We start from the raw sequence: 9,866 nt of genomic DNA, 5'->3' as shown, positions 1-9,866 counted from the left end.
GGCGGCGGCGGCGGCACCTCGTCTGCTGCATTAGCACCAGCAGGAGGGCCTGCACCTTGTGCTGCTGCTGCTGCTGCTTGAAGAGCGGCAGCAGAAAGGACTCGATCAGTGTCGTTGGTGGTCCTGCGTCTCCACTCTTTAGAGGCCCTGGGGGCTCCAAAGCCCTGAAAACGCAACGCACATATCCGCAGCAGTGGCTAGAGCTGCTTCTGCGACTACCAATGCGGCTGTTTCACTTACTGCTGCTGCTGCTGCTGCCGCTGCTGCATGCACCTACACTGTTGTTCCCTGACGGAGTGCCGACCGGCCTGTAAGACCCCGCGCCTCCTTGGGGGCCCCCTCGAGGGGGCCCCGAGGAGTCATCTTCTCCTCCCCTGTGGGCTGCTTGCTTAAAGTAAGCATGCCGTGAGACTCTATGAGAACCATTTGGCGCTGCAGTGCCCCCGTTTGGGTGCAGAGCAGCCTGACTGTGCGGGGGGCCCCTCGGGGGAACCCTGAACCCCTGCCGAGGGACCCTCCTGGGGGCTAGCTCATCTGGAGAATGGGCAAAGGCACAAAGGGCTCCTCTCTGGCACCGGCCAACAGCAGCATAACGACAGAGAGCTGATTTTTGTCCCCTGAAGATCCATACAGAAGTGGCGCAGCAGAGCCCACCTGTGGGCTGCGGGTCCCGCCAGGCAGCAAGCCCGAGGGGGCCCCCCACACTAAACGCATTTCAGGAGCCCTTTAGGAGGCTAGCCTTACCTAGGGGGTGCAGAGGGTACAGCAGACATCCTGTGGGCCCTGGAGAGGCCAGGAGAGGGGCCCCTGTGCACTGGGGCGCCTGCAGGAGGTGGCTGCCGCGGTGTCCAGGCGCTGCAGGTGTACAGACACTGCAGCCGGGGTCTCGTTCAGCCCTTCGTCAAAGAGCTCCGGCAGCCACAGGCAGGAAGCAGGTGACACACAGGTTGCGCAGAACGGAAACGCAGACGGGCCGAAAGATAGGACAGATTGGCCCCTCGCTGCCAAGCGGTGCGGGCCCTGGGGCCCCCGCAACGCGGGGTTCACCCAGGGAAGTAGCGGGGACGGTGCCCTCAGGTCAAGGGTTAGGGGGCCCCGTTGTTGTAGAAAAGGGGACTTGCAGCGGTGCGGGGCAGCTGTAGGGAGGCCGCAGCTGCCGAGCTGCTAGGGCCCCTTGTCTGGCTAGGTGGGGCCCCCTCCCTCAAGCTGATGCCTTTGTGCAAAAGACGTGGAATTGTTTGCGGAAATGCAGGAAACAAGGAAAAGGTACGAAATCAGGAGAGACAGAGAGGGGCCCCCTGGGGCCTTAGGCGCCGCGGCCGATAAACCCACGCGTAAGGGCTGGGAAGAGGGGCAAAACGAGTATCTATGAAGATGGCAATCTCCGCCTGCCTATGCATTCATATACAAATTCATTTCTTTTTCTAATTTTGTAAACTCGGGGACTCCAAGGCGCCGCCAAGCAACAGCACCACCGACGCTGCCCAGCAACTGCGCCCTTGCTGCCAGCAGCACAGCGCAACACAGCCCCGCAGGACACCGCTGCAGCCATTTCAGCAGCAGTTGGAAATTGAAACAGCAGCAAATTACAACAAGGATTTCTCCCTTGAGAAATTGCGAATGGAAAAAGACTTGAAATGGCGTAGTTCGCATTCTAGGCAAACTGTACTACGGAGCACAAGCGCAGCTGCTTGTGTTCGGAGCTCGAGCTGCTGGTGTGCCTAGCCGGGATATCGGTTATCATGCACTTTAGATGAAGTAAGACTTAAAGTCCTTAAAACTCAAAAGACGGCCCTGATGCGACAGTTGAAATTCCCTGCAGTGGTGCAGTGCTGCGCGCTGCTATACAAGTAGACGTTTAATAGCATTGCTCCCCTTGAAAAACGTTGCGCAACGGGCATTAACACAGGAGAGGATTTCGTGCAGTTTCAGCACCCATACCTCAGCAGCGCTGGTATAGGAATAATTTTTGCCGTGATAGTGTTTTCCGAGTGATGGCTCTGTGGGGCTCTACACGCCATTAGATGCAGTACAGGTGAAACGTGGTACATACGTTGATCACGATCCTTGAAGCATTGAAGAATAGTGCAGCCATGATGAGAGATAAAGAATATCCGGGTAACGAAAGCTAGAGGAAGGGGCTAGGGCTTTTTACGAGATGGCGTGATATGATGTCCCAGGGGTTCTGTTGGCCCCCATTTCACAATGCGCAACGAAACACATATTCGTAAACCCTGTATATTCCTGGGATGCAATATTTTAGCGCTACCCGTGCTCATATCGAGGTAGGCGGATTGACGCTGCTGTCACGGCCCTCGTGCAAACAGGAAACTACAGGGACTTTACAAAGCAAGTCCGGCCCGAGTGCATGATGCACTGCCCCATGTAGTCGCGATAAATATTTTCGATACAGTGTTGCTTCTCCTATCTTCTGGAGTCCTATTGCTGCAAATTTCTGGCATCTCAGAGCGTTGTGGCTGTACGTTTGCGTTATCTAGTCGCAAGAGGTTGCATTTTGGCTGGATGGTGGCAAGGATAACAAGTGGTGAGCTTGTGAAGGTTTTTGTTCCGTAAAACTAGATAGCGGAACGTATTCCAGAGGTCGGAGTGCTGGACTCTGCTGTGCTACACGGCATAAACGTAAAATGGCATTTACAATGAGATGTTGCTGCGTATTAATGAAAGCGGCAGGAGCAGGTGGCATGGTGTACCAAATGCGCACACAAGCAAAACTGGCGAAGAGAAGGGCCGGCTGGAAAAAAATCTGCCAAAAAGCCAGGGAGAGTAGCTATACATCATTCAGAAACGGCGAACGAGGCGGTGGCAGTCTACCGCTCACCGTCCATACAATACAACTCGTATGCTAGAGCAGTGATGGATTTGTGGACCCAAAATTCCTACTGCAGAGGTGCTCAAACTGATATCAACTCACAAATTTATTTCAAGAGGCTAGGTTTGTATTAGCTTTGGCCGAAGTTGGCACACGCTTTGCCTCATGCCTTTACAAAGAACCTTAGGGGGTCCTACTATGTGCCTTGCTGCTTCACAAGACAGGTTTATAGCAGTCTTGCAAAGCTTCCCAAATTGACATAAAACATGCTGAAGGCGAATCGGAGAAGTCTTAGCTTGATGTCGCATGAGAGTTTACTCTCTAGGAACAATGGTTGCAAACCATAAAGTCCAAAGAACGCGCCTACAGAGGTACTCGTTCTACGTTGCCATCGAGCCACCTTCTTGGATGTACTACGCTCCAAAATGCCACGAAGCACCCTCATGGCCATTCCTTCTTATTGTTGCGCGCAAACCTTAAACAAGGACTGTTTTTGCGTTGTGTAATGCCAGATCAGTTCAATTTGCACGAACAGGCACCGACAAAGAGTTTCAGTTGTTTTGTGGATAGTCCCAACGAACCCCCTAATGCCGGCCCGAAAATCAGGGTAGAGCAACACAATGAATGCTCAAATGAACAGAAATTATCGAAGGTGGCTAATTATGAAGCGCTTATTGCCTATACAGCTGCCGCTGATTTCCCAATGCCCACATTCAGATCACACCATAGATGTGGGGGCTGCTAGGTGTTTTTTATTCAACAGATTTTGATTCAAGCCTACATCGTATTCGGCGAAGGAGCGGCGGCGAAGGACAACTTTCGACTCAGTCTTGAGGCTAATAAAGAGAAAAATGTTGGGAACTGCTAGATACTTTTTTCCAGATAAATTTAAAGATTTGACTTTAATCATCGAATTTGATTTGATTCATTTCAATTTGATTCGCCTACCTGCACGAACACAGAGGAGGACTATTGAAAGTCGGCTTCCCACTCCGTGTTGGGGCTATTCCAGTACAACATCGGGCCCCTTGGCACCGAGCATGCCTGAGCCGCCTTTCATGCCAACATCAACTCTTATCTTCAGCCGTTATTAAGTCAGGATATTTTCGGGTGCCCCAATAATGTGGTTGGAGGGAGTTCTTACATCCAGGCCTAAACTGCTGGGGTAATTCTTCACAATCTTTCCTGACTACCGTTGCCTCCTCAAGTTCTTCAAACGCAAGCTTGAAAAGGAAACCTGCCTACTCCAGCTATTCTATTAGTGCAGACGCTGTAAATTTCGCTGCACACAAGGGAAAAGCCATAAATGTCTATCATGAGATGCTACGATCAAGCGCATCAGCTTTTTGGAACGGCACACTGGTGCCGTATGTTTATAAGGCCAGAATTCGCCGGACTCACAATTGCGCTTGGAATCTGAGGCCATTTGACTGGGCGCATCCCCAGACTCGCTCCCTACGAAGACTGTTGCCGAGCCTACTTTTGCGAATATACAAGTTCAAGGTACTACGAGTCCTTGCAAGTTGCACATGGGTGCCGCTCGCTGTGCGAAAGGTGAGGTACTTGAACGTGGATTCCAGGATTTTTTGATGTATAGATTTTGTATCTAGTGATCCGCGAGCCTCACACGGCCGCTACACAACAAAAAAGCGAAATCGAAATTGAAGCTCCGTAGCTACTGGTGCACCTTTTGCTTCGAATTTCCGTACCTACGTATTTCTACTGCAGACAAAGGGCACATTTGGATGCCGCAGCTTCTTCACGTTTGCGAGACAAATCCGAAGCACTTACGTTATTGCACGGTTTGTTTGCACGATTCCCAGTGCACTTTCATTGCACGACACCCCCCAACACGCAGGCCCAGAGACCTCACGATGGCAGTATGTTGTCTGAAGAGCTCTCACTGACTGGAAGCTCTGCTGGCTCAAGCAATCTACAGAGTGAGCGGCGTTATAAAATCCACAGATGTCAGCGATATTGCAGAGGTGTAAGCTAATATATCTGCTTGTGCACTTCGACATAAAGCAGCTAAGCCTTTACGACATTTTGAAACCTCTATAGCCAAGCTATCTCCTGCTGACCCCGTGATTTAAGCGTGCTCCTTATGTGAGACCTTAGCAGACTGACACCTCCAACAGCCGGTGTATATAGTGCGCAAGAGTTCTTTTATCAAGAACAAGCAATAGACCGTCTAGCCTATCAGCAAAGAGTAAAATTTAGTCTAATTTGAGTTCGTACTTTTCAAACAGTCCCATCCCGATACATGACAACCGGTAAAGAACGCCGCCCAACTGGGTTTTTGCAGCGACAAGTCAGCCAGAGGGCCCTTGTGAGGGAGACAGAAGGGAGAATAAGCCGCGATATACCGTTAAAGTGAGAGGCTTAGAAGAGAATCATAGTACCCGACTCAACCTTGAGCACACTAAAGAATAGCACGAGCACTTGCTTTCGGCAGTGTTTGAATGCCTGTGCTGGCAACTTTTGTCCCACTCGCACTCACGCTTCCAACAGGAGAAAAAGGTAACATAATCATCACCTGCCTCGGGAACATCACATAAGTTTTTCGTTCTATGGCAACTTAGGCGATGTGACATTAGTCAACAGCTAGCATCCTAATCCGCGTAAGCAAGAGCCTTTTGACGGCTCCAGCACATCAAGAGATACTACATTTCTCTGTAAAATCTTGGCTTTAGAACTGCCTACGGAAATATTTGGTTAATTGCTAGTTGCTCGAGGGCAGCACAGTACAGCTATACAGCATCTCTGGGACCCGCGCACAAGCTTCCAACGAGTGCTCTCTGGTTTCTCTTGATTACGACCTGCCAATTTTACTACTGTGTTGGTGCATAAACTGTGCATACTACACAGACATGTGGCTGTTATTTGCAAATCGAGCCATCTTCAGCATACAAAAGTGCCGCGCTCTTGGAGGCGAGTACCTATAGTACGGCACACCAAGCGATCACCACACAGCCTTCAGCTTGACGGACGCCTACGGGAAACAGAATTGAATAAAATATTTTCATTATCTCCCAGCTAATACCTATTAGTGGATTATGGTTTTGTAGTGTTGTCGGTGAATACGTCTTATGTGGAACCCAGTACTGCAGTACTATGGTGCCCAGCCAAGCGCCCACTGCCGGTACTGAGTGAATGCTGAACATTAGACTTTTCTAGACTTTAAGTCTAGCTGAAACCGTTTAAAAATAGTCAAAACACATTATATTCGGTAACCATAAGCCCTCAACGTAAACAGAACTAGCTTTTTCACTGCAGGAGTTGTCGTCTATGCACACAGTCTCAACCAGCCCCAAACCTGCCAGCTGTGCCTTATTTGCTGCTGACACAGCCAACGGCACATAAGTAGCGACAATTATGCTCAACTGTGGTCCAGTTAGGAACGCTGTTGCTCACCGTGACTTTTTGCTGCGAGTGCTAGGTCGACTGTAGTGCCCAGCACTACAGCGGCAGCAGCGCAACGCTTCCATCGGAAGAGTTATGGCCTCGTTTCGCCTTAATCTTTAATAAATTTGAAAGGATTCCACATCTCCTGACGTTGGCTACTTAGCAGACTTTCCAAAATGTCGTCAGATGCCCAGGTGGCGCCGAGCCGCATGTAAGCCACATTCGCCTCTCGGGCAGTTTGAATATGAAATCTTCGAGGGAAAGCGAGCCATACAGTCCCGTTGCTGGGTGGGATGATCTTACTGCTGCTGGGGCTGCTGCTTCTGCCTTGGCTCCTAGTATGTCGCTAGCTGTGGAGCTGCTGCTGGAGCGGTTCCGGCAGCATCATCTGGCTTCCAGGCCACTGCACATGCAGCAAGAGCTGCGACTGAGGCTTTTTTCTTGAATCTTCTGCTTCTGCTTCTTCAGGACTCTCCAGGTCGCCAAACAAAAGAAGAAAGGAGCCTCGCAGGGGTATCAGCTGCTGAAGAAAAAGAGCGATGCTCTTTCTGCCCGTTTCCGCGGCATGCTGAAGGAGATTGTCAAGGCAAGCTTTGCGCACTTCGCAGCAACGCTCGAGGCCTAGTGTTTAGGGTTCGTGACTAGGGTTTAGGGCTTCTCTTGCGGGTGCTTGGGCTTGAGTGGGTGCTGCAGACCAAGCTGTCCATTGGTGACACAATAAACGAGGCACACTTCTCCATGGCTAAGGCGTCCTGGGCTGGCGGAAATGACCTTCGGGAGCAGCTCATGCAGGTCTGCAACAGCCTAGGGTCTGTTTCTGTAGGACTTAAGGCGCTAGGAATTAGGGTCTAGGGTTTAGGGCTTTGGCTGTTTCTGCAGCGTATCAAAAGGCCCGCGGTGTTCGTGACTGCCGCTTATGATAATGTTGCCGGTGTGCGGCTTCCTGTCTTCCAAATAACCACCGATCCCACCGTGGACAGTGAGTGGAGTTTGCTGTGCTAGGGTTTAGGGTTTAGGGTTTAGGGTTTAGGGTTTTGGCTCGAAGGGGCGTGGGCCCCAAGGCTGTGTGGCGGCCAGTTCTGAATAAGAAGGAGGCGCCGTGAACCTTGAGGGTTTGGAACTGAGGGTTTAGCGGGAAGGAGAAGGCTTGGGATTTCTCTAGGGTTCAGGGTTAAGGGCCGTGGAGGCTTGCGGAGGTTTAGGGTTTGCGGCTGCGCAGTCCTCAAGAACATCAACCTCTCCGCCGGCGGCCACGTGATTCTGGCGGCGCGAGATAAGTACCAAGAAGCCCTAGCGGAGCTGGTCAAACTGGCATCTCTTCAGGTGGGTCTAAATTCAAAACTTTGCAATTTAAAGCTCAAGTCCGAGGGTGCTGCTTCTGCTGCTGTTGTTGCTGCTGCTGCGCCACACCTCTGCGCTGCACGCCGGGCGGAGGGCACTTGAGCTGGGCGGGAGCTGGGCCGGAGAGGCTGGCTCTAGGGTTTAGCGTTTAGGGTTTAGAGTGTGTGGCTTCGTTGCTCGCGCCTGCAGACAGCCTTTTTCACGTTGGACTCGGAGATTAAAATGACCAACAGACGCGTCAATGCCCTCAACAACGTGCGCTTGTTGGGGTTTGCAATTCAGCGAAAAAGTCTAGGGTTTATGGAGCAGGGGCACTTCTTGGGGCCAGAAAGCTGCGCCCATTCTCTGGGCTTGAAGGCTAGACCCTAGGCAGCGTGAGTCGGGCTTAGGGTTTGGGGTTTTGAATCTGCCTTTAGGACTTCGGGGCTGTTGCATGCAGGTGGTGCTCCCCAAGCTTGACAAAAGCATAAACTACATAACGAAGGAATTGGACGAAATGGAGCGAGAGGAATTCTTCAGGTAAACCCTCCCTAGGTGGCAGTGTGCGCAGTAGTCCCTGATCTAGGGTTTGCTAGAGTCTAGGGTTTAGGGCTCTTTCTGTAAGGACGGGCTCGCGTTGTTCCGAAGGCTAAAAAAAATCCAAGAAAAGAAAAGGCTGGCAAAGGAGGCAGAGCAGAAGGCCCTGGAGGAAGCTGGAAAGGCTTTGAGTGAGTCAGCAAAAAAGACAGCCACAGCCAGGCTTTTCATGAACACCCAGCGTATCAGCTGCGGCAGCGCTGCGGCAGCGCAGCAGCAGCGCAGCAGCGGCTCTTGTGCTGCACGTCGCAGCAGTTTTCTCCATTGTGTCCGTGCCCTTTCTGTGGATCTCTCTCTCTGAAATTGGCCGTTTGTTGCTTTGCCCCTTCGCCACTCGTCTATTTTTTTCTCTGCCTCGGCTTTGCAGCGCTTCCTGTTGCTGGGCACTTTGTTTCTTTCTTGTTTCTCGCTGTTCTGATCTGCATGAAACTGTGGGGCCCCACTTCGACTCGCCGCCTTTGTCTCGCGTGCTCTTGTGTCCGTGTGGCTGTCTTTGGGCTTGTGTAGCCCCACTTGCATTTTGCTGTGTCTTCGCTTTTGCTGCCTCTCACTGCAGCAGCGCTGCTGGAGCTTAGCATTTCTCCTTTTGAGTTTTGCAAGTTGCCCGTGGCTGTGCCTAAAATCCTAAACCCTTTCCGAAACTCTTACTGCTCGATCAGTGGCTGCGTCTTCTTATGGGTTTGCTGCTGGGCGCCCTGTGGGGCTGCTGCCCGGCTGCCGCGCAGCAGCGCGCCAGCGCCGAGGCTAACGAAGCCGCGGCGCATGCACGCTTCCTGCTGCTTGCCTGCTGCTGCTGCTGCTGCACAGAAGCTTCAGGTCTACTGTCTGGGACTATTCTGGGGGAGGACGACGATGACCTTGTTTTCTAAGCATCAAAGGGGGCTGGAGGCCAGGGGTTGAATTTTGCTGCCTCTCGCCCTTGCTGCATCCCATATTTCAGAAGGCTTCTTTATTGGCCGGGCAGCAGCGCATTTGCTGCTGTCTCAGTGCCGCAGCTGCAGCAGCAGCGTCTCCACACACTTTGCTCGGGCGCCTCATCAGACCCAACACCGCAGCAAAACGCAAAGCAGCGGCCGTGCCCACATGCTACGGGGCCTGTGCAGCAGCTGTGGATGTGCTGCAGCTGTGCTCCAGCTGTGCTGCAGCTGTACTTTGCCCCTCAGGGCCAACTAATGCTGCTTTGGCTCTTAGCTGTGCAGCCGCTTGAGCTGCGGTTCAGTGTGCAAGGGGGGCGGCAGCTCCGTTCTATGAGTGGGACTACGGTTGTTTCAATTGTATAGACCTTGCAGCTGGCGCTGCAGCTTATGAAACATGCTGGTGCAGCTGCTGCTGTGGGTACCGCGGCGTGGCTGGGTTTGCTGCTGCATCCGCAAGCCCTGCATGCCGTAGACGCTGCAAAGCAGCTCGCTCTAGGCTTCACAAGCGAGACAGATTAAGCCGTAGCTGTTGTCCAGCAGCAGCGGCGGCCGTGCGCACTGCTGCTGCGACGTGTCATCAGCTGCGTGACGACAACTAGCCTTCCATGCTCGGGCTTTACGGCTGGTGCTGCATGCATCTGCGCTGCTGCATGCACCTGCTCCGCTGCAGTTCTCCCTACTCAGCCCGCCCTATTCCTCAGGCGAGCCCTGCGTGGCCACAGGCCCCGTGGTTTGCGTGGAGCAGCAGCAGCAGCAACAACAGGAGAGAAAAGGCTTAGTATGACTAGTTTATAATC

General features: G+C 52.4%; 1 protein-coding gene across 1 annotated transcript; it reads left to right on the top strand.

Annotated features, from left to right (window-relative positions):
* Positions 1-6,411: 6,411 nt before the first annotated feature.
* Positions 6,412-9,021, top strand: ETH_00031940 (vacuolar ATP synthase subunit d, putative; the record flags this gene model as incomplete). The annotated part of the gene is made up of 9 exons (XM_013378050.1): positions 6,412-6,446; positions 6,704-6,821; positions 6,929-7,027; positions 7,115-7,214; positions 7,455-7,558; positions 7,766-7,831; positions 8,016-8,095; positions 8,204-8,283; positions 8,960-9,021. The coding sequence occupies 9 exons, from the start codon at positions 6,412-6,414 to the stop codon at positions 9,019-9,021; spliced, it is 744 nt and encodes a 247-aa protein (XP_013233504.1).
* Between the last annotated feature and the right edge of the window lie 845 nt (positions 9,022-9,866).

This window comes from Eimeria tenella, genomic scaffold (assembly GCF_000499545.2).
Source record: "Eimeria tenella Houghton genomic scaffold, Eth_scaff72, whole genome shotgun sequence".
Taxonomy (NCBI): Eukaryota; Apicomplexa; class Conoidasida; order Eucoccidiorida; family Eimeriidae; genus Eimeria; species Eimeria tenella.
Note: the sequence above shows the minus strand (reverse complement) of the source record. Positions and strands in the feature narration are given on the sequence as shown.